The sequence below is a fragment of the Pipistrellus kuhlii genome, unplaced genomic scaffold (genome assembly GCF_014108245.1).
Source record: "Pipistrellus kuhlii isolate mPipKuh1 unplaced genomic scaffold, mPipKuh1.p scaffold_m20_p_37, whole genome shotgun sequence".
NCBI classification, from domain to species: domain Eukaryota; kingdom Metazoa; phylum Chordata; class Mammalia; order Chiroptera; family Vespertilionidae; genus Pipistrellus; species Pipistrellus kuhlii.
In genome coordinates, this window is record NW_023425537.1 from 4,349,970 (window position 1) to 4,374,016 (window position 24,047).

General features: G+C 61.0%; 1 protein-coding gene across 2 annotated transcripts; it reads right to left on the minus strand.

Moving 5' to 3' along the window:
• Positions 1 to 162: 162 nt before the first annotated feature.
• ERBB2 (erb-b2 receptor tyrosine kinase 2) lies at positions 163 to 23,956 on the minus strand. Of its 2 annotated transcripts, XM_036407859.2 has the most exons (27): positions 23,689 to 23,956; positions 17,290 to 17,441; positions 15,998 to 16,211; positions 15,197 to 15,331; positions 14,395 to 14,463; positions 14,143 to 14,258; positions 13,876 to 14,017; positions 13,250 to 13,369; positions 12,776 to 12,902; positions 11,308 to 11,381; positions 11,125 to 11,215; positions 10,744 to 10,943; positions 10,266 to 10,398; positions 10,086 to 10,176; positions 8,708 to 8,868; positions 6,315 to 6,362; positions 4,575 to 4,713; positions 4,349 to 4,471; positions 3,962 to 4,060; positions 3,489 to 3,674; positions 3,209 to 3,364; positions 3,041 to 3,116; positions 2,608 to 2,754; positions 2,144 to 2,241; positions 1,802 to 1,990; positions 1,276 to 1,534; positions 163 to 1,175 (listed from the first exon to the last, which is right to left on the minus strand). In XM_036407859.2, exons 1-27 carry the CDS (start codon positions 23,759 to 23,761, stop codon positions 805 to 807), a joined length of 3,789 nt encoding a protein of 1,262 aa, XP_036263752.1. In that variant the 5' UTR covers positions 23,762 to 23,956; the 3' UTR covers positions 163 to 804. The 2 variants fall into 2 exon arrangements, with proteins under 2 accessions (XP_036263752.1, XP_036263753.1); XM_036407860.2 differs by lacking the exon at positions 17,290 to 17,441 and having other exon boundaries at positions 23,689 to 23,955.
• Between the last annotated feature and the right edge of the window lie 91 nt (positions 23,957 to 24,047).

The window sequence follows — 24,047 nt, forward strand, 5'->3', positions numbered from 1 at the left end:
ACTCCCAGACCCCCCTCCACCCAGAAGCCAGGACGTTGGAAGGCGGCCTTCTCATTCAAGCTTCTTGAAGATGACTAGTCGCTCCCTCGGGAAAAGATGAGTTGAGTGTATGTTAGGCGGCAAGCAATAAGGGATGGCACCAGGCCTAGGCTGGTGCCCAGCTGTTTTCCAAAATGTATTTGCAGATGGAGAAAGTGGGTTTGGAGAAAGGACATCCCCAACCTGAGGGACCCCCCCTTCCCCACAATACCCTATCCCCCGTGTCCTTATTTTATCTTTTCTTTAAAAAAAAACCCACAAAAAAACATAAGTAAAAACAAAACAAAGAAAAAGAAAGCACTCTGTACAAGGATTAGCCCTGGGCACTGCTGCTGTCCCTCCTTCCGGGCAGCGCGAGGGCTCAGACAGTCTCTGGATGGGTAGTTCTTGCCCTCGACACTTCTTTCGGGCCTCTTCCCCTCCGAGGCCCCGCTCCCCGGAGTCCTCCAGTGCCAGGGGTGTGGAAGGAGAGAGCCAGGCTGGGCTGCTCTCAGGTGAGGAGATTGTGGCTGTGGCATCCATTGTCCGCTGCTGGGACAGGACTCCAGATTACTGAAGACACTTCGGATGCTGCCTCCTCTTCCAGCCAGGCTGAGCTCCTCTGAGCCACCCCGGAGTTGGAATAGGAAGGAAGGGGCCTGGCATGGCGGGCTCTGCTGATACGGTCTGAGGCCCTTTCCCCACCTGGTCCTGGCACAGCCGGAAGTCAGGCCTCCCCCGTCTCCCTGTGGGTTCAGCTGGGCCTGAGCAGACTCGGCCTTCTGCTCACACCGGCGCATCCAGGCCCAGGTACTCGGGGTTCTCTGCCGTCGGGGTCCCTTCAAAGGTGCTGGGCAGGGGGCCTCGCTCTGACGGGTCCTGGTCCCAGTAATAGAGGTTGTCAAAGGCCGGGCTGAAGGCGGGAGGGGGGTGGGGCTGAGGGGCAGCCCTGCCACGGGGTGCCAAGTACTCGGGGTTCTCCACAGCACCCCCAAAGGCAAAAACGTCTTTGACAACCCCGTTCCTCCCCGGGGACAGAGTCTTGGGTGAGAGCGTCTTGGGCCTTTCCAGAGTGGCACTGGCAGGTCGAGGCGGCGGCAGAGGGCCCTCGAGGGGGGAGGGGAGCTTCAGGCGAACCTCGGGCTGGTTCACGTACTCTGGAAGGGCGAGAGGGGGGGTTTGTGAGGGAAAGACACCCCTGTGTCCCGGCCACTGACACAGCCCCCACCTCCCCCACCTCCGGCCTGGACTCCATACCTGGCTGGGGACTGCAGGCCGCGGGGGCGACGTAGCCATCGGTCTCAGGGGGCAGGGGTAGCGTGGGGTCCTCACTGTACCGCTGGAGAGGGCTGGGGTCGTGGGGGGAGAGGCCCGGCAGCCCCTTGGCCGCCCCCATCCCCAAGTCGCTCTCGAACACATCGGAGCCCGCCCCCTCGGAGGGGGCCAGCGGAGACTTCGGGGGCTCCTCCTCGGGGGGCTCCAGCCCCAGTGTCAGGTCACCGCCACCGCCGCCACTCTGGGGACGAGAGAGGGTCACCATGGCGGAGTCATTCACAGGTCTGGGATGGAGACTATGGAGGTGACGGTCACAGGAAATAAATAGAGGTCCCTTTGGGGTGCGGCACAGCCACCGTGGGGGGAGCGGGGACGTGGGTTGGAAGGAGGCAGGAATCCTTAAGGGAAATGGGGTCTCCGTGAGAGGCGGTGGTTGGGGGTGGGGGTGTGGCCCATGAGGGTCAGGAGAGGTCACCACGCCCGCCGGGGCGTGGCCAAGGGCACTGACCCGGGTGGAGGAGCTGCGGTGCCTGCGGTGGGCGGTGCCCCCCGCCCCCGGGGCGGGGTCCGGGCAGAAGAAGCCTTGCTGGGGCACCAGGTACTCCTCCGCGTCCACCAGGTCCCCCATGTCCTCGTCCTCCAGCAGCGACCGGTAGAAGGTGCTGTCCAGGGGGCTGGTGGGGCCCAGGTCCTCGTTCTGGGGAGGAGGGAGACAGCGTGGTGGCCTCTCCCCAGCCCAGGGCGCGGGCCCCCGGGGAAGGCTCAGGGGGTGCCGGGCAGGAGGCACGCTGAGCCAGGCCAGGGGCCGGGCCGGGAGGCTGGGACCCCGGAGGCGGTGGACGGCCGGTACCTGGATGACCACGAAGCGCTGCGGGTCCCTGGCCATGCGGGAGAATTCGGCCACCAGCTCCCGGAACCGCGGCCGGCACTCCGAGTCGATCATCCAGCCTGGAGGGCGGGGAAGCCCAGCCGCTCAGCCCCCGTGGGTGCCAGTGTGCGGCCCCGCCCCCGCCCTCTCCGTGCTGGTCCAGTGATCCCAGCCCAAAGCTCTCAGGTGGCAGAGACGGGGTACCAGCAACTCTGAGACTCTGTACGTTTGTCCTTTTCATTTTGCATCTAAGCCTCTTTCTAGCTGGAGCGTCCCCGGACTGGACTGTGAAGGGAAGGGGACCCCATGGGGGTTCCTGTAACCTGCGGGGCCTCTGGGCCACATGCATTCTGTCTTGGCCTCCCCTTCCCTGTTCCTGGTACAGCCTCTACCCAGAACCCCCCCACCGGCCTCCAGGCAGCCGCACAGCCCCGCACGCCACGCACATTTGACCATGATCATGTAGACGTCGATGGTGCAGATGGGCGGCTGGGGCAGCCGCTCGCCCTTCTCCAGCAGGTCAGGGATCTCCCGGGCCGGGATCCCGTCGTAAGGTTTGGCCCCAAACGTCATCAGCTCCCACACGGTCACACCTGGGGCAGAGACGGGCAGCAGGAGGAGCTTTAGCATCCGAGTCCCATAGGCTTCTGCCCAGGAGCCTGGCACCCTGGGGCAGGAGCCGGAGGGCAGGAGCCACCTTCAGTCCTTCCCCAGCCCCTGGGGCACGCACAGCCCCTCGCAGGTGGAAGCACCGCGGTCCTCCCTCCCGACCCACATTTATGCCGACGCGTCTCCATTCATCCTCATCCTTCCACCAGCATCCCACCGCGGACAGGACCGTGGCTCCCGTCACCCCACCCCGTGCGGCCCACCACGCACCGTAGCTCCACACGTCACTCTGGTGGGTGAACCGTCGGCGGAGGATGGACTCCAGCGCCATCCACTTGATGGGCACCTGGGAGAGGAGAGAAGTCCTTGAATTAGGTGTGTCACTGGGGGGAGGGGGGTCATTCTCAGGGTGCAGCCGGGGCCCAGACCCCACCCCACCTTGCCCCCATCCGCGTGGTACTCCGTCTCGTCGATGTCCAGCAGCCGCGCCAGCCCGAAGTCCGTGATCTTGACGTGGTTGGGGCTCTTGACCAGCACGTTCCGGGCAGCCAGGTCCCTGTGCACGAGCCGCACGTCCTCCAGGTAGCTCATCCCCTGGGGTCGGAGGCATCAGCATCTTTGCTGACCGGGCGCCAGCCACGCTCTCCCAGGAGACCGCTCCCTCCCGGCCCTGCGAGGGCAGGCTTGCTCTCGGGGCGCCCAGACCCCCGGCGCCTACCTTGGCGATCTGCACACACCAGTTGAGCAGGTCCTGGGAGCCCAGGCGCCCGCGGTGCTCCCGGACGTGGTCCAGGAGGCAGCCGTAGGGCATGAGCTGGGTCACCAGCTGCACGGTGGAGGTCAGGCAGATGCCCAGGAGGCGGGACACGTACGGGGAGCCCACACCAGCCATCACATACGCTTCCTGGGGGCACAGGGGCACGCTGAGGGGGTGTGGGGGACCACACACCCCAACCACCATGCACCCCAGCCACCACGCGCCCCTCCCGAGGGCCAAGGAGTGACTGGGGGCCCCCACCCCATCTGACACCAACCAGAGCCACAGCCCGCAGAATGGGGGGGAGGGGGAGCATCCAGGTTTGGGGGTCACGCACGTGTCTCCTTAAACCCCAGGGAAGAGGGAGCCCAGAGGCCAGGCCCGCAACCAGGGCCCGTCCCGCACTCCCGGCTGGCGAGGGCGGAGGGACCTACGTCCAGGATCTCTTTGTTGGCTTTGGGAGACGTGTTTTCCCTCAAAACTTTGATGGCCACTGGGATCTTCACATTCTCCCCGTCAGGGATCCAGATGCCCTGGGCGGGAAGAGGGGGATGTGAGCAGGAAACAGCGTGTCCAAGGAGGTCCTTCCTGTGTTTCCCCTCCCCTAGGCCAACCGCACAACTCAGCAACAACCTCAGTACTTAGCCCCGCTCACCAATCCCTTCCCCTGTTCCAGCCTCTGTAACTGCCCTACCAAACATCCCCGCCCCCAGCTCAGACCCCTTGCCGCCCCCCCCTACCCCCCCCCCCCCCCCGCCCATGCACCCTCTGGGACCGGCCAGCTTTGGCCCCGCCCCCCCAGCTTTGGCCCCGCCCCTGACCTTGTAGACGGTGCCAAAAGCTCCAGATCCAAGCACCTTCACCTTCCTCAGCTCCGTCTCCTTGAGGATCCGCATCTGAGCCTGGTTGGGCATCGCTCCGCTGGGGGTCAGCGGCTCCACCAGCTGGGGGGGGGGGGGGTGACCCTGTCAGTGCCTGGGGGGGCTGGGCTGCCTGGGGGGGCTGGGCCGCAGACCCCAGGCAGGCGGGGGGGGGGGGGGGGGTCACCTCTGTCTCCTGCAGCAGCCTCCGCATCGTGTACTTGCGAATCTTCTGCCGCCGCCTCCTGATTAGGACACCGGTGACCACGGCTATGACCATGAACAGCAGCATGCCCACCACCGTGGCAATGACGGACGTAACAGGGCTGCGGAGGGGGGCCGAGGTCAGGGATGGGGGAGCAGCCTGGGGCAGAAGGGCTGAAGGGGCCCATGGAGGCGCATGGTCACTGGGGTTTGGAGAGGGAATTTGGGGGGGTGACCCACAGACCTCTACCCTCTCTTCCCCTTGGCTCCCTACTGCCTCCAGGACCAAGTCCAAACTCCTAGCTAGCGATTCAAAGCGCTCACCACCCACCTCTCCAAACTGTCTATGCCAGCGGTCGGCAAACTCATCCGTCAACAGAGCCAAATATCAACAGTACGACGATTGAAATTTCTTTGGAGAGCCAAATTTTTTAAACTTAAACTTCTTCTAACGCCACTTCTTCAACACAGGCTCGCCCAGGCCGCGGTGTTTTGTGGAAGAGCCACACTCAAGGGGCCAAAGAGCCGCCTGTGGCTCTCGAGCCGCAGTTTGCTGACCACCGGTCTATGCTGTTGCTCCTGGCTTAGCCCAGGATTCTCAAACTTCCCGACAAAAACCAGCAAGGAGCCTGTTAGAAGGCACACGCCTGGAGCCCCACCCCCAGATGCTGACTGTGGGAACGGGGTGCGGCCCAGGAATGTGCACCGGGGATTCTGATGTTCCCGCCACATTTCTCACCCACAGGCCACGGCTCCCGACTCCCACCTGTGCCCACGCTCTCCCTCTGCCCGGACCCCCTTCTCTGTGGGACCGACCGCCTGTCAGACTCAGCCGGAGCAGCGGGCACTCCTGGGCGCTGCCCCGCCTCACTGCCCTCCTGCCCCCTCCCCTGCTTGGCCAGGGGCTGGCATTGCTTCCAGGCGTCCTCAAACTTTTTAAAGTGGGGGCCAGATCACAGCCCCTCAGAGAGCTGGAGGGCCGGACTATATGAACTACTAATTCCTACTGTAACACCTCGGCTGCGCTCACTGCCCAAAAAACCTGGCGGGCCGGATCAGACTCCTCTGCGGGCCGCATGTGGCCCGAGGGCCGTAGTTTGAAGACGCCTGCTTCAGACAAACGACTGCCTAGGACACACGCCGACCTTGTTCTCCCCAAAGCCCTTCCCCCAGCTCCCCACTGCGGCCTGCTGGCGAGGGAGGGCCCCTGCCCCTGCCCTCCAGATCCAGCCGAGCCTGACTCACTCCCTGTGCTGTGTCCCTGCTTGGTGCTGACTAACAGTCACCACGCCAGAACCTTCCAGGAAGCACAGCCGAGGCTTTTCCGACACTTTCCCCGCGAGCCACGTGGCTGCTTTCCCCGAGGCAGGTGACGCACCTGCCCCTCTCGGCCTGGCTCCCAGGCCTGCGTCCACCCCTCCTCCTCCTCAGCTGCCCTCTCTCTCATCTACCTGGGGTCCCCGGTCCCTGAGGAGAAGTCCAGCTGCTCAGGGGTGGGAGGTACCCGGAATCTGCCATCTTTTCCTGTTTCTCAGGCCACAAGCAACCTGAGCAGGTCCTCCACCCACCGGCTGACACCAATCGGAAGGAGGATCCGCAGGGGAAGAGGGGGCAGGGAAGGGTCATGGGTCATGTCAGGAGCTCCCCCACTTCAGCAGTGACCACCCAGGGGCCGGTGGGGACTGGGGAGCAGCAAGGGGCGTGTCCCGGGGACCAGGCTGACCTGGCTCTCTGCTCGGCGGGGCAGCCCTTCTCGTCCAGGTCCACGCAGCTGCAGGAGAGAGAGACCGTCAACGAGCTGGGCGCCACCTCCTGGGCTCCCCCAGCTCCCAGCAACCCCGGGGGGAGGTGTGGCTGCGGGGTCACCCCCGTTTGACAGAGCCAGAAACGGGGCTCAAGGTCATCAGTGATCCTCCTACACCCCACAAGGGGTCTCTTCCAGCCCGGAGCCCCCTGCCCCTGTCCCCCTGCACCTCCTGCGGTGTGTCCTGTGGGGGCCGCCAAAGGACACTGAGTCCCCAAGCTCAGCCACCCCCTCCCCGAAAGGCTGTGAACCGGCACACTTCTGCGGAGGGCAGTCGGCGGCACCTGTGCACGAACTCTGTGTCACAGCAGTCCTCCCCCTCCCCCCCAGCTCAGGGTGTCCCCTAAAGATGCCAACACGGGGGGGCATGCCCAAGGTGTTCACTCCCGTGCAATCAACTGCCCAAAAACAAAAGTAAAAATAAAAGGCCCTGGCCGGGTAACGCGGTTGTTCAGAGTATCATCCCAAGACACCAAGGTTGTACGTTTTATTCCCATCAGGGCACAGGCAAGAAGCAACCACTGCGTGCATAAGTCAGTGATGCAACTACATGGATATTTCTCTCTCTCTCTCTCTCTCTCTCTCTCTCTCTCTCTCTCTCTCCCCCCTTTCCTTTCTCTCTCTAGAAAACAATCAATCAATCAAATCCTAAAAATAAAAAAGCCTAATCAATATCCCTCAAGCAGGGACATGGTTAAATGACTCTACATCCACGCTATCGCTCGAGCAGTTCACAAGAGGAGGCAGGTCGTGTGCGGTCACAGGAGAGCCTTCCAGGGCACACAGAGCGGGTGGTGGGAGGGCAGGGCAGTATCCTAAGGCTGACCCCGTTCACAGTAAGAAGTGTGCACACACAAAAGCCCAAACTGGTTGTATGGGAGTTGAAATTGCTGTTTCTTGAGCATCTTTGACCTACAAAAACAGCAATCTTGTATGACTCAGCCCAGCATGTTTATGTGACCGTGCAGAGAAAGCCTGCAGGAGGCACGCCCCCGGTGGATCTGGGGGTTCTCCCCAGGGAGGGGGAGAGGGGCAGGGACCGAAAGGGCACGTTCGCTTTGCAGTGTTTGTGCTTCTGAATTGCTGAAAATGTGTCACAAGGAGGCATTCACGTATTTCATGTGTAATTAAAGACAGCTTTGGGGAGGGGGGAGAATAGGGTAGATCTCCGTGTTTGGACATGAAAAAACATTGCAAGATTTTGTCAAGTGAAGAAAAGCCATTTGCAAACAATATGTATGATGCATGGTCTACGAAACCGCTTCGGTAAAAAAAAAAAAAAGCCCTAGCTGGTTTGGCTTAGTACAGTGGTTGGCAAACCGCGGCTCGTGAGCCACATGCGGCTCTTTGGCCCTTTGAGTATGGCTCTTCCACAAAATACCACGACTTAGGTGAGCCTATTTAGAAGAAGTTTAAGTTTAAAAAATTTGGCTCTCGCTGAAACCGGTTTGGCTCAATGGATAGAGCGTCGGCTTGGGGACTGAAGGGTCCCGGGTTCGATTCCAGCCAAGGGCATGTACCTTGGTTGCGGGCATATTCCCAATAGGGGTGTGCAAGAGGCAGCTGATTGATGACTCTCTCTCATAGATGTTTCTAACTCTCTCTCTCCCTTCCTCTCTGTACAAAATCAATAAAATATATTTTTTTAAAAATTTGGCTCTCAAAAGAAATGTCCATTGTTGTCCTGTTGATATTTTGGCTCTGTTGACTAAGGAGTTTGCTGACCACTGGCTCAGTGGATAGAGCCTCAGGGCACAGGGTCCCGGGTTTGATTCTAGTCAAGGGCACAGGCCTGGGTTGATGCAGGAGGCAGCCAATCAATGATTCTCTCTCATCATTGGTGCTTCTATGTCTCTCTCCCCTCTCTCTTCCTCTCTGAAATGAATAAAAATATATTTAAAAAAAAATTTTTTATAAAAAATAGAGTACAGATAAAAACAACTGAAGAACAATAATACACACACACACACACACACATATATATATATGTTTTTATCTGTGCATTCTAACATGTTATAATAATATGTTAGAATGCACAGATAAAAACAACTGGAGAGTATAACATGTTAGAATAATATATATGTAAGCATGTACACAGATAAAAACTAGGGGAAACACTCACGTGATTAACAGTGAAGACAGAACTGCTAGCAGCACTAGTTTATGTTTCATAAAAATGTTTAGCATGTTACTGTTGTGATCAGACAGAAAGGGGGTGAAATGAAGCCTCAGGTTTCAGCAGAGCAGAGCTGTCCCGCAGAGGCTCCTGGGACAAAGCCCGCCTTTTTGCAGGAAAGCACGCTCAGACTCACGAGTGGGTGCAGTTGATGGGGCACGGCTGGCAGGTGCCCTCCTCATCGGGGAACTTCCAGATGGGCATGAGGGAGAGGTCGGGCTTCACGCCACTGGGGCACCGCGCCACGCAGAAGGGCGAGTCCTTGTAGTGAGCGCAGGCCATGCACTGGTCAGCCTCCTGGGAAGACAGGGGGTCTATGAGGGGCTGGTGTAGGGTGAGGCGCCCGAGTCTCCTTCCAGCTTCTGACAGCCACTCAGCAGCACTGGGCCAGCCTCCACCCGCTGTGTCTACTGCCCCTGCTCTTCACCCGGTCCGCCCGCCCCACCCTCACCCGCACCCCACTCCCCACCCTGCTTCAAAGCTCGATCCCTGAGCTGCAGGCTTCACATGAGGAACTGGAAGAGCCAAGGAAGGGAATTCACTAAGGCCGTGGTCAGCAAACGGCGGCTCGCGAGCCACATGCGGCTCTTTGGCCCCTTTTGAGTGTGGCTCTTCCACAAAATACCACGGCCTGGGCGAGTCTATGTTGAAGAAGCGGCATTAAAAGAAGTTTAAGTTTTAAAAATTAGGCTCTCGAAAGAAATTTCAAACGTTGCACTGTGGATATTTGGCTCTGTGGACGAATGAGTTTGCCGACCACGGGTCTAAGGTGTAACAGCAAGCAGCAACAGTAACGAACATGTAGACAGCCTTTCCCGGGCTCAGGCACCGTGCAAACCCACCTTCCATCGATTCTCCCTCTGCCCTAAGCAAACAGGCACTGGGATGGCGCTCGCTGTGCCGGGGAGGCTGGAAGGAGGGCCTGCATGTGGATCCCGGTGGTCCGAGGCCTCAGCCCACAGGCTAACCAGCCACCCTGGCCCAGCCACAGCCAAGAGCACAGGCTTCCGTCCGGCCAGCGTGCTCAGTGGTTGAGCATCGACCTAGGAGGTCACAGCTCGATTGCCAGTCAGAGCACAGGCCGGGATTTGGGCTTGATCCCCAGTGCAGGACATGCAGGAAGCGGCCAATGAGTGATTCTCCCTCATCACTGATGTTTCTCTCTCTCCCGGTTCCCTTCTCCTCAGAAGTCAATAGAAATATTTTAAAAAGAATGCAGGCTTCCCCGGGATCTCTGCACAGTTTGAAGGGTCTCAGGGTCCATCACCCAGCTCAGTCCCCAGCATGGAGTCTCCTTCCACCCTCCTGCTGTTCCACCTCCCACTGTTCCACCCCACTTCCACACCCTGCTGGTCCACACCCTGCTGTTCCACCTCCTGCCGGTCCACCCCCTGCCATTCAGGCCTGAGCTCAGGCTCTCTCCGCAGATGTCTCTCCACACTTGGCCAGGTCCCTGGCAGTCTGCCCAAACCCTTGCTTCCCTCCACCCGGCTCTGAGCCCACCAGGACCTCACCGATCCTACGCAGGTCGCTGAGCCATTCTGGGGCTGGCACTCAGGGTGGCAAGGCAGACAGTACCTGTCCTTCACGTACTCCCTGGGGAGCCTGGGGGAGAGGGATGTGGGTGAGGGGGTCTGGAAGGAGCTCCTGTGCACCCTCCCCCCACCCCACCCCCCCCGCTCTGCCCCGCATACCCCTGCAGGACTCGGCACTCCTCCACGCACCCCTGGCCCCGGAGGAACTGGCTGCAGTTGACGCACTGGGTGGGCCCCGGGCCCCAGCAGTGCCCGTGGGCGCACAGCGGGTAGCAGGCCTGGCCCTCACCCACTGCAGTGAGAGGGGGGAGTCAGAGGGGACTCCTAGGGAGGCTCAGGTCCAGGGGAGGCAGGGAAAGAGGCTGTGGGGTGGCTCTGGGTGGGAGGGGTGGGGTGGGGCCTGGGCGATGCGGGGAGAGGGAAGAGCTCTGAGGTCCCAGGAACAGGGTGGGGACTCAGCTAGAGTGAGGCAGGACTCAGCTAGAAGCCATGCCAAGGTGTCAAGCCGGCCAGAGCTGTGTCAGGGTGGCGCCCCAGGGCGGGCAGTCTGCACGAGTCCCAGAGGGCTGCCAGGAGGACCCACGGGCACTGCGCGCTGGCAGACGGGGAGCGGGCAGCACTGGGCGCCCCGTCTTACCGCACTCGGCCTCCGGCCGGTTGGCGCTGTGGAGCAGGGCCTGGTGAGGGTTCCGGAAGAGCTGCTCCCAGGGCACCGTGTGCACAAAGCAGAGGTGGGCATTGCGGTGGACGAGGGCCAGCCCGCTGCCCAGCTCCCGCAGCGAGCGCAGCCCCAGCCATCGGATGCCCAGGCCTTGCAGGGTCAGCGAGTAGGCGCCGCTGGGGGAGAGGCGAGCTCAGCTGCAGGTGGGCAGCGCGTCCCTGACCCCTCCCCGCCGGCAAGGGCTGCCCTCACCGCTGTCCCCATAGACAGGCTGCCCCAGGAGCCCCTGGGCAACCGGAGGCCCCCGTGCCCACATGTCTCCCAGCTCCCCCTGTAGTCCTCCCCCCGGGTGCTCACTCGTGCAGGACGCGACCCCGGATCACTTGCAGGTTCTGGAAGACGCTGAGGTCAGGCATGCTGTCCGGCCACGCCGAGATGTACAGGTAACCTGCAGGCGCAGGGGGAGGCTAGGGTGTAGGGACAGGACGATGACCCCCCCCCCCAGCCTCTTCCCAGCAAGCTGCGTGTGGCAGAGCCCACCTGTGATCTCCTCCAAGGTCTCGAACACTCTGAGCTGCTTGGGCTCCAGGGGGGCGGTGTTGGAGGCGGGGTCCCTAGGAGAAAGATGAAGGAGTGAGCAGGGCCAGGAGGGCGGGAGCACAGCCCCCTGGGGCGGCCCCGCCGCCCTCCCACCCTCCCCTCTATTAATAACCGCACTTAAACCCTCTGCTCAGCCCGGCTGTTCCCGGGCCCCATCAAAACAGTATTTATGTCCTTTGATCTAGAAATTCTGCTTCTAGGAATGCGGCCTGGAGGGATACTGGCCCTGAGGCACGTACAAGGCAGAGCTGTCTGTAAGAGCAAAAATTGGAAAGGACCTAAGCAGCCATCGGTCCATAGGGGAGCTGGCAAATACACCCCTGATCTCTCCAGGCTCCAGGCAAAAAAGCTGGCCTCCAGGAGCACTCCCTCCGTGTGCGCCAGGCACTGCTCTGAGAGCTGAGGCATATGAACTCGTTCAAACTTTACAAGCACTTTATGAGGTTGGAACTACCTGCGCCCCCATTTTAAAGATGAGGAAACTAAGGCACAGCAAGGTCACATGGACTGTTCAAACCCAGGCAGTCTGGCTCCCAGGCCTGGGCCCTTAGCTGCCAGCTGCTCCACAGCTCTTGAAAGAATGAGGCAGAATTGCAGAAACCGGGTTTGGCTCAGTGCCTAGAGCGTTGGCCTGTGGACTGAAAGGTCCCAGGTTCGATTCCAGTCAAGGGCATGTACCTTAGTTGCGGGCACATCCCCAGTAGGGGGTGTGCAGGAGGCAGCTGATTGATGTTTCTCTCTCATTGATGTTTCTAGTTTCTCTATCCCTCTCCCTTCCTCTCTGTAAAAATAAATAAAATATATATTAAAAAAAAAAAAAAAAGAATGAGGCAGAACCTTCACCACCAGCCCCCAAAAGGAAGGAGCAGACAATGCCCAAGGATTGCTCCAGCTCCATTTTAACACTGTTCGGATTGCTAGCACCAGGTGGTCTGGCCGGTCTGCAGCTTCACAGACAGAGAACCACACAGTGTGGGCTGTCTTGTCTGCCTAACTTCCCTTACAATAATGTTCTTGAGAGCATGTATGTAATCAATGTGTTTCTTTCTGTTGCTGAGGACTTCACTGTACAGACAGACCACCATCTATTTGTTCACCTCCTGATACACAAAAGTGTTATTTCCAGTTTGGGGCTATTAGGAGATAAAGCTGCTATGAAGTCAGGGAGAATGTAGCTTGGCCTGGACGGCCTGACCGCCACACAAGTGCACGTTCACGGATAACATGCCATTTGTGGAAATAACACCCCTCCCAGGAGTCCCCACGCCCTCAGAATCCCAGGCCCCCACCTGTCTCCTGCCCCCCTCCCCCACCAGACGCTGCCGCCTCTGGGTCCTCGGGAATCCGTGACTGCCCCATACTGTCTCCAACCACTGTGCCCGCCTTAATCGAATCGGCGTACGCGTACCCCTCAAAGCTCTCTGGCAGAAACGCCAGGCTCCCGAAGATCTTCTTGCAGCCAGCGAACTCCTGGATGTTGGCGCTGGTGACTGCCCTCGCCTCCCGCAGGTGCTCCATGCCCAGCCCGTAGCACACTGTGGGAGTGGGCAGGTGAGGACCACTCAGCTCCGGCCACGGGACTGACCGGCCACGGGACTGACCGGCCACGGGACTGACCAGCCACCCCCCCACCCCCCGCCATGCAGCACCAGGAACTCAGACTCCTGGGTCCTGCCCACAGTCCCCTCTTAGGGCCACATGCCCTCTCCCCACACCAGCAAGATATGGGGGAGCCTGTGGGACTGACCTGGGGGGTGGGGAGCGGGCAGAGACGGTGGGAGACAAGGACTGAGTCCCAGGAGGGACTGGGGGGACAGCGGGCGAGGCCAGGCGGGGTGCGCCGAGGGCCCGGACCGCAGCAGGTTTGGGGGGCGGTGGGTACCTCGGGCACAGGGCTTGCTGCACTTCTCACACCGCTGGGTTCCGTCCTCGGCGGTCACCTCCTGGTTGTTCAGGGGACAGACCAGGGTGCAGGAGCCCACGTCCGTTGACAGGTAGTTGTCTGAGGAGACCAGGATCGTGTGTCCCTGTGCCCCGGCCCCTCACACCCCACCCTGAGCAGCGTCCCCGAGCCCGGGGAGCACAACACGAGTGAATCAACCGGGACCGAGAGGCCCCGGACAGGTCTGAGCATCTACCACTCACGTGCTCCGCCCAACACACCCGGACGGCAGACGCCGTGAGAGTCCCGCTTTGCCAAAAGGGAAACCAAAGCTCGATTTTATGTAAATGACTCAGGGCCGTTGTGCTGGTGAGTGGCCGGGCCAGTCTTTGCATTCGTTCAAACTTTATAGCCACCTTAGGAGGTGGGGGCTGTTATTGCACCGTTTTAGAGACGAGGACACTGAGACACAGTAGGGTCACATGACCAGGAAGTGGTCTGGCTCCCAAGACGGAGCTCTTAGCTTCTGCCCTCTCTGCCGCTCCGCAGCTGCCGGAGGCCCGAGGGGCTCCCAACAGGCTCCCATCTACATGATCCAACCTCCCCGGCCTCTCCACGGCACTCACAGGGACAGGTGGTCACGCAGCTGGCACCAAAGGTGTAGCGGCCCTCGGGGTTGGGCATGGACTCGAAGGTGTCGGTGTTGTAGGTGACCAGCGCCGGGCAGTGCAGCTCACAGATGCCGCTGTGGTTGAAGTGGAGGCAGGCCTGGGGGGACAGGCGGCTGGTGGTCACCGGGCTGCCTTCCCTGACGTGCCAGGGGCAGCAGGGCAGCACCAGGCAGGGTGCCCCTCCCCCAGCTCCCCGAGGGGTGGGGCCCAGCGGGCACATACCAGGCAGTCAGAGTGCTTGGGGCCGGTGCAGCCGGCAGCGCACTGCTCGTGGCAGCAGTCGGTGGGCAGGGAGCCCTTGCAGCGGGCACAGCCGCTGGCACACAGGGTTCGAGTCACTGTCGGGCAGAGGGCAGGGTGAGGGCTGGGCGGCCACCTGGGCGCCAGACCCTCACCGGCATCACCTTCTGGGGGGAGTCCCTGCCCCAGGGAACCCACCCACCCGCCCCCAGGCCCGGCCTCCCGGAGACTCACGGGTCTGACAGTCCCGGGAACTCTCTCCCCAGCAGTGGGGATGGGTACAGGATGGAGAACAGGGTTTACCTGGGGAGAGAACAGAGAGGCAGTGAGACCGAGACCAGGAGGCGGCAGGCACAGAGGGTGAGTCCCAAGAGAGCAAAGGGGACTCCAAAAGTTGAGACACAATCGCGAAACAGGAGGCCCTGGCCAGGGAGCTCGGAAGGTGAAAGCTTCCAAAATGCCAAGGTTTCGGGTTCAATTCCCAGTCAGGTCTCGACCCACAGGAGGCAGCTGATGGATGATTCTCTTTCATCATTGATGTTTCTCTCTCTCTCCCTCTCTCTCCCTCTCCCTTCCTCTCTCTGAAATCAATAGAAGTATATATATATTTTTTAAATCAATAAATATGCCCTAACTGGTTTGGCTCAGTGGATAGAGCGTTGGCCTGCGGACTCAAGGGTCCCAGGTTCAATTCCAGACAAGAGCATGTACCTTGGTTGCGGGCACATCCCCTGTAGGGGGTGTGCAGGAGGCAGCTGATCGATGTTTCTCTCTCATCGATGTTTCTACCTCTCTATCCCTCTCCCTTCCTCTCTGTAAAAAATCAATAATATATATATATATATATATATATATATTAAAAATCAATAAATAAAAATTAAGAAGGAAAAAGAAGCAAAGGGAGACAGAGATGAAGAGATGGCAGGAGGCACCAAGAAAGAGGGTGGTGTCGGTGCAGGGCTGGGGTGTAACCCGGAGTTGGGGGCGGGGAGAGCGCTGAGGAAGAGGAGGCTGCAGGCAGGGAGGAGCGGCTTACAGGCCCGCGAGCGGTTGGTGTCGATCTGCATGAGGGCCAGCTGGTTGTTCTTGTGGAAGATGTCCTTCCACAGAACCGTGTCCTGGTGGCAGAGCTGTGGGTTCCGCTGGATCAAGACCCCTCCCTTCAGGATCTCTGTGGGACGGACAACAAGCTGTCTGTCAGCTTCTGCTCCCGCCCCAGCGTCCCCAGGGAACAGTGAGGACCCCCTCCGCATCTTTTAGCCCCACCAGGACCATCCCCGCCCCATCGCCCCCACAGACACAGCAAACCGAGGTCCGGGAGGAGGGGGGTGTCCGTGTCAGGGCCCAGATGCCCAGGGACGCTCCTCCTCCTCCCAGCTCTGCTCGGTGCTCGCTGTAAAAGGAGAGATGGTGGCGCCTGAAGCCCCGCCTCGGCACTAACTCGCTATGCCACCTCGAGCAGGTAAGTCCCGTATCCTCCGTGAACCTGTTCTCCCATCTGCAGAGGGAGCAGGCCATCTCCGCTCCCTGGCGAGGCGGCGGCCTGACTGAGATGGCATCAGTGCACGCACAGCCGCTGGCAGGCAGGGTTCGGGCCACTGTCAGCCCCGGGGCTCCCACACACAGTTGCACAGGTTGCTCCCCACGCGGGCCCTCAGCCGAGACGTGGGCAAAACCACCCAGCATCCTCGCTGTCAGCCTGCGTGGCCGGAACAAGCTGGGACTTTTTCTGTTCTTCACAAGGACACCTCCCCTAGGGGAGGCAGGTTCCTGGCCGGCAGGGGCCCCGGCCGGCTCTCCATCCGTCACCCGGCGATGTCAGGGGGAGGGGGACCACCTGTGAGGCTTCGCAGCTGCAGCTCCCGCAGCCCTCCCGGGGAGGCCCCGGCGTCGGGGCTGGCGCTGTCCGGCCGGGCTCCGTTGTCCAGCACGGCCAGGGCGTAGTTGTCCTCGAAGAGCTGGGTGCCGCGGATGATCCGCAGCCTCTGCAGCGGGACCTGGGTCACCTGGCTGTGAGCGATGAGCACGTAGCCCTGCACCTCCTGGATGTCCTGGGAGGACACGGGGGAGGTTGGGGTTGAGGCAGGCCGGGGTCCTGGCACACGGCCACCTCCAAGGCCTCCTTGGGGTTACCAAGTGCTCGGGGATCTTGGGCAAGGCCCCTATCCACTACTGAACAGTCCTGCTCTCTTCGTGTGTGAAATGGAAACCAAGGCCACGCCCCAAACCAGATTCCAGTACGATCAGGAAAGATAATGGGGTGGGGTGGGGTTGGGGAGGGGGGCCGGCATTCCGTAAGCCAGGAGCAGGTGCCCCGCCCTCTCTGCTTCTCAGTTTCTTCATCTATAAAAGGAAAGGCTCAGACGAGATGCCATCTGCGCACTGCATGCCTGACCCCACTCCAGGGCAGCGTGGAAAAGGCTCAGCAGGCTGGTTTCCACTGCCCTGCTCATGACCCTTGCACAGACATTCCCCATTTGATCTACAAAGAGGGGGAGTCAAAGCATGCCTATTGCTCCCAATATACAGATAAGAAAACTGAGACCCAGTGCAGACAAGAACCTAGGCCACATTCGCACGGTTTGTCAGTGGCAGAACTGGCCCTGGAACCCACATTTCCCACTACTCCGGGTGGGAGAGGGACAGTGGCTGGGCAGTTGGACAGGGGGAGGTGATCATGCCGGCAAGAGAGCAAGAATTTAGCAAAGGGCCTGGCCGGTGTTGCCCAGTGGTTGAGTGTTGACCTATGAACCAGGAGATCACAGTTCAATTCCTGGTCAGGGCACATGCCCAGGTTGCAGGCTTGATCCCCAGTGTGGGGTGTGCAGGAGGCAGCTGATCAATTATTCGCTTTCATCATTGATGCTTCTATCTCTCTGTCTCCCTCTCCCTTCCTCTCTGAAATTAATTAAAAAATATATATTTTTAAAAAGAATTTAGCAAAGGAACAGATGCGTTCCACCTAGAGATGCCCACGGCCAGCCACGTTACAGAGAAGGAATCAGCTGGTCTAGCGATGGAAGGGACAGGGGTTAGATAGCAGAAGGGACTTCCAGGTGAGGAACCACCCGCGAGGAAACAGAGGCCCAGCTGGAGGCAGGCTCTGGCTGGGCTGCCCTTGGTTCTCACCTGTAGGAAGAGGAGGCTGGCATTGCCAGGCAGGTAGGTGAGCTCCAGGTTACCCTGCACCACCTGGCAGCCCTGGTAGAGGTGGCGGAGCATGTCCAGGTGGGTCTCAGGACTAGCGGGGAGCCGCAGCTTCATGTCTGTGCCGGTGCACACTGGCGGGGGGAGGAGGCGGTCAGAGGGCCCTGTGCAGGGAGCTTCCCCACCCCGGCTGCCTCCTCCACACGCAGTCCCCCAGAGTCATGCCATCTTGGGCAAGGACCCCTCCCCATGTCCCCTGCACCTGCAGAAGGTGCAACAGCAAAAGAAAGTTTGCAAGTTTGGGAAGAGGGGGGACCTCAGGGGAGAGGCTCCATCTGACTCAGCCCATTCTGAGCATCGAGGGCGCTGCTGTGTAAGCCTCAGGGAGCTTGCCCGCCCGATCCAGGGGGCTGTGTGCAAAGAAAGCCTCTTTGTCCCATAGCCACGACTCGGGGCCAAAGGGTAAGAAATCCCCCAACGGAGGTGCTGATGAATCATGAGCGCTCTGGATACCCCCTGTCTCTCCCCCAAGCCAGCCAACTCCGGGTATTCTCCCCGGCCCATTCCAATGCCACCCACGTGCCAGCCTCCTGGCAAGAGATACCCACCCCCACAATGCCACCCAGAAAGTGGGGAAGGAGGGTCAGCGGGAGTCATAGCGGGGGCATGGAGACCACCGGCGGCCTGGCCCCCGAGGGGACCTCTAGAATTCCCCCAGGCAGAGGCGGGCGCATCAGACCCCATCAATGGGCATCGGACCCAGGCTGCGGATCCCGGGCCAGAAGGATGCTACTCGGAAGGCTCCTCCTCCGGTACCTCACCCTTGCCACCTCCTCGGGGCAAGACTCCAGAAGCAGCTGGCACAATCTGTGCCACGAAACTCCTGCCACAAGAGCACTACGTCAGCCCTGTGTGCCTGCCCGGGGCCAACTACCAGCCAAGGGGCATCACGACGAACCAGCACCGGGCCTACCTGGACCCCCGCTGGCGCCCCTGAAACCAGAAATGCCCGCGGAGCCCAGAAACACAGGAGGGGTCCACTCCCCCTGCTGAGGGGACGCTGGGGGCAGCCGCTGGCACCGTGCCTGCCAGCAGGGGGGAGATTAAACTGTCCAGTTGAACTTGTTTTTCTGCTCCGGCAAGAAGATGAATCACCTGGTGCGTCTTGCCCAGGAGGGTGTGCCAGGGGGGAGTGGGCGGAGGGCACCCCCAGGTACACAGGCCCACAGGTGCCTGAGCTGCCGGGAATTCCTGCTGGTCCCCATCCACTTCCTACAGGCTACGTGCGGACTCAGGGGACCCGCAGGGTGGTTGCCCTCGAGGCCCGACCCCAGGGCTCCTGCTCTCCCATCCACTGGGAGCTGGAGGCCAAATCCCGAAAGGGGGGGCGGTAATAATAGCCCTGGCCTCCAGGAAGCCGGGCAAAAGCTTGTGGGGCGAGCCCCACCCTGCCCCCCATTGCTTCCTCAGCCTCCCAGGACTATCCAGAGTGCTCTCTGTTCCCAGCCCTGGGGCAGAGGGAAGAAAGCGAGCAGAGAGGAAGGGGAGGCCCAGAAATAGAACCAAGGGTCCCTCCCCCTCCAGCTCCCAAAAGAAACAGGAGCGGGTGGCAGGCCAGGCCCAAAATAATGCCCGCTGCCTGGACCTCCCCCAGCCTCCGCAGCTTCAGCTGCTGGGTGGTCACAGCTGTCTCCAGGCCCAGACCCCAGGCCCCGGCCCAAGCCTGGGACAGGGACCAGCAGCGCTGGGCCAGGGGCCGTCTGCACACACACACACACACACACACACACACACACACACCCCGCAGCCCAAGGCGGCTTCCAAAGGACACCAGCTGTGGCAGCCAGGCAATAGAAAAACAACAACAATGGAACAGCGGGGACAGCTGCAGCAGCTGAGGGCCTACTGTGTGCTCGGCAGGCACTCTGGTGGGAGCTTCATAACATCCTACAGAGACTGGGGCTGAGACCTCTGCTTTGCAGAGAAGGAAACTGAGGCGGACGGGGGTTATTCTCCCCGCACAATTCTACCGATGCCCTGAAAACACTGCAGGTGCCAGGCAGGGCAGAGCTGCTGGGCTGGGCAGGAGCAGAAAGAGCAGTAGCCCCACCCCACTAGTGAATTTGTTTGTGGCTCATTTGAGGCCGATTAAGACTTTCTAAGTGTTGGCAGCAGGCGGTAAACTTGGTGCCCTGAGACCCACTCCCAGGGAGTGGGAAGCCTGAGTGCGAATCCTCGCACGCACACGCCACCCTGACATAAGCCAAGAAGGCCTCCTAGAACTTTCCTTACTGCCCCCTCCTGCCCCTTCACCAGGACCTTCCTCCTCTCCTCCTCCTCATCACTCACCAGCTCCCCACTCCTCCATCCCCGCCTTCAGCCCCCGTGGATTTTCTTGGGAGAGGGGGAGGAGGTCCTGTTCCATACACCTGCCCCTTACGAGCCACAAATAGGGCAGGGCACACAGTGAGCACAGTGTTTGCTGGATGGATGGATGGATGGATGGATGGTGGAGGGAGAGATGGATAGATGAGTGGGTGGTTGGGTGGATGGATGGATGGATTGATGGAAGGATTGGTGGATAGGTGGATGGGTGGATGGATGGATGTGTGGATGGATGGGTGGGTGGATGGATGGATGGGTGGATGGATGGATGGATGGATGTGTGGATGGATGGATGGGTGGATGGATGGATGGATGTGTGGATGGATGGGTGGGTGGGTGGGTGGATGGATGGGTGGGTGGATGGATGGATGGATGGATGGGTGGATGGATGGATGGAGTCTAATCAAGAGTCTCCAAACCAAAGGGACCAGTTGAGGTCATGGTGTCCATCCCAATGCTGAGAGGAGGCTGGTCAAGGTCCCTCCCACCTGTCCCTCCACATAAACTTCAAAGATCCGGGTTTGGTCCCAGCTCTGGGGGTGTCCTCAAATGGGTTCTCTCCTCCCCGCCAGGCTTCAGGCTCTGCTGCTTCTCTTGCTCACGAGCATGACAGCCAGTGCTTCCTTCGGCTTCCATGAACACGGCCTGCATTCCCAAAGCTCACCCTCCCAGATCCACCGACCACACATCCAGTATAGCAGGGGGCCTGGGCTCAGGGTCACCAGACCAGAACCCAGCCAGGCCGCTCACCCTGTGACCCTGAGCATATCCTGGACCTCCAGGGTAGAGGCCAAATCAGGTTCATCTCTACGGCCAGCAGTGCCTGTGGCTGAGTAGGCCCTCAGTGAATATTTCCTGACCTTGGACTTAGCTATAAGGAGGGAGTAATAAAACAATAACAACTCTTGCTTTCTGCAGGGAAGTTAAATGAGAAAATGAATCAAAAGGCAGTTTGTAAACATGACAAGGCTTGGTAAACAGAGCCGGGACAACACAGACATCGGCTCTAACACTCGTGCTCCTTGAGCGAGAGCACACCCTTCCCCCACCTCCTCTCTCCTCCAGGGTAGACAGGAAAGCTGGCCTTGCAAAAGATGGGGGTGTCACCCCGGAGGGGCTTCCCAGAGGCAGAGGGCGGGCATCTTTTTCCAGATCATTCCAGCTACCCAGGGTCAGGCATAATTATCTGGACCCGATACCAGCTCCCTTAGCCCCAGCCTCAGCCTGGTGCCTCTTGCTTCTAATGCAGCCGTCTCCTTCTCCACAGCCCTGCAGGTCCCACCGGCCTCCACCCCTCTGCCGCCCTCAGTGCCCTGCCATTGCAGGAGGGCAGGCCCAGGCGGAAGGCAGACATGAGGTGGACAGGGAACGATGACTCCTAAGCCAAGAGGGGACCGGGGTGCGCGGGGTGCCCCGTTCAGCCCCATTTTCCATAGCCCGGCTAAGGAAGCTCGTCCCCCTGGATAACAGAGTCGTACCTCTACCCCAGTCTGGCCCCCTGGCTACCTCTGAGGCTTTGCTCAACCCACTCCTGTCCAAGAGAATGAGACTGACCAACTCGGAACACCTCGCTGGAAGCCCAAAATGCCCTGGACATGGCGGGGGGGCTGGGAAGCCTTGGATAAGTCGCTTCATTTCCCTGAGCTTCCGTTTTCTCCTCCTGCAGCCACTTCCCAGGGTCGCTGCAGACGGAATGGACCTGTCCACCGAGAAGAACCCGGCACGGACGAAGCCAGCCGTGCGTTTTTGAAAAGCGAAGGCACGGGAAGTTCCGGAGAAAAGAAAAGGTGCTCTGTGTTTGGCATGGAATGTGTTTTCTTTTTGCATTCGATCCTCTCTTTTCAACTGTCTTATTGTGGATATTGAAATGAGGTTACCTCCCCTAAGTATGGTCAAAGGAAGAAGGAGAGTGTTGGGAGAATAGTACAGGGATTAAATATGAGCTCTGCAATATATATGTGTGTGTGTGTGTGTGTGTGTGTGTGTGTTTGCTGCACTTCACAAAACCTGAACACTATGAGAAGGTCTCATCAAAGTCCTGGCACTTTCCCATCTCCCCTCCCCCCACGTTCCTACCCTCAGTCCTGGGGTGTAATGGGGGTGGGTAGAGGCAGCTGGGCAGTGCGCTACCATTTTAACCACTCCCTGCCCAGCACACCCAGCACCTCTCCCTGCACCCAGCAGCGCACCCTGAGGAGTAGGAAGGCGGAGGGAGTCCCCAGTCACTGCAGAACTGACCCCTCAGACCCCAGCACAGCAGCCCCCCCCCCCCCCCCCGCCACTCCCCACCTGCCCCACTCACTCAGCCCAGGTGAGGACAGCCCCTGGGCCCGCCCTTTGCGGCAGAAGGTCAGGGGTGAAGATGCCAGCCTGGGAAACAGGGAGGGAGGGAGGGACCAGCCACCTCCCGCTGTTTACAGCAGCCCTGGCCCAGCACCTTCCCAGAGAGGGCAGAGTTCACCGAGTCCCCAAGTCAGCAGAGAGAGACTCTGTGTTTAGCAACACAAAGCCCAGACACACACACACACACACACACACACACACACACACACAGACCACACAACTCAAGAGCCCCGGGCACAGAGGCTCCTCAGACAGCACACAGTGCTCTGACGGAGGGCCCTCCGGCCACAGACAAGAGGACACACCCCTTCCCCAGACACAGGGCCCGCTGGACCACCCGCCGCTCCCAGGGCCGCTCCTGTGCCTTCCCTCCACTGGGCATGCGGGCGCAGTGTCTCCCGTGGCTCCAGGTGGACGGACAGGCGGGGGGCGAGGGGGCGCACTGCCTGACCCCTAAGCCCAGCGCCCACTGGAGCACGGGAACGGCACAGGCCCCTCCCGGGCCCGTTCTGAGGATGAAGAGGGCGCGCACGCAGAGCGCCATGTGCGGGCCTGGCACCCAGTGTGCTTCCAGGTTCCATCGTTCCTGCCGCAGATGGGCACATGGGGCAGGACACGGCGCCCCATCCCCCTCCCCGCACACGGCACGAGGGAAAGGCACACACACACACCCCCATCGGCACACGCCCAGCGGGTCCCAGCACTGAGCCTCCCGCACCGAGCGCCCAGGTATTCCCCGGGGAACTCTCCACGTTCCGCCTCGGACCCGGAGCCCCAGTCCCGCTCTCCACCGGCCACAGGGCGCCGGCCCCGCGCCGGCCTCGAAGAAACGGATTCAAAACAAACGTCTCGCCCTCCCCCCGACCTCCACCCGTACCCCCACCCCAGACTCCTGCGCGGGGCGGTGGTCCCCCCTCCGGGCTCCCCACTGCCCCCTCCACACCCGCAGCGGCGTCCCGGAGCCCGGCGGCCGGAGAGGGGGGGCGGGGGCCGGGCTGGAGGGACCCCAGGAATCCAGCCAGGCCGTCCGGAGGCGGAGGCTGCCAACTGGAGGGGCTGGGAGAGAGCTGGAGGGGGTGCAGGAGAGGCACACACTCTCACACACTCACACTCACACACACACTCACATATACACACACTCACACACACACATACACACACTCACATATGCACACGCACACACACACACACACACACTCTCATATACACACACTCACATATACACACATGCACACACTCATATACACACATACACACACTCACAAACACTCACACACACTCATATACACACACATATACACACACTCACATATACACACACGCACACAGCACACACTCTCTCACACACACACACTCACTCACACTCACACCCCCACCGCACGGCGGGCCGCGCACCCTCTGGAGAACTCTGAGAAAGTCCAGGGAACTTTGCTGGCAAGTTCCCGGCGCGATCCGGAGTCTGGAGAGCGCCGGGCTCCGGATGGGGCGGCGGGAGATCCCCCTTCTTTCGCCCCGAGAGCCTGGACAGCCCCAAACTCCGGGTCCGGAGCTCGGACGGCCCCCTCCTCCCTTCCCGCCGCCCACCCGGGGGCTCCGGGGGGCTCCGGGCTGCAGGGTCCCGCCGCGGCCCCCGCCCCCCGCCCCCGGACTCACCTTGGGTGCCCGCGGCCCCGGGGGGCAGGAGGGCGAGGAGGAGCCCCCAGCGGCACCAGGCCGCCGGCCCCATTGTCCTCACCGCGGCGCGGGCCCCATGGCTCCGCGGACCGGCGGGCGGGCGGCGGGCGCGGGGCCGGAGCTGCGCACCGAGGGCGCCCCGCGAAGGGGCGGGCGGCGGCGGGGGCTGCGGCGGCTCAGCGGGCGGACGCGGGGGAATCTCAGCTCCACAACTTCATTCTGCACTTCCTCCAGCCGCCTCCGCCGCCGCCGCCGCCGGTGATTGGGAGCCGCCGCTCCCGGCCCCCCGCCCCCTCCAACCGCATTCCAGCGATCCGGGGCGTGGCCGCCGCTCCGCT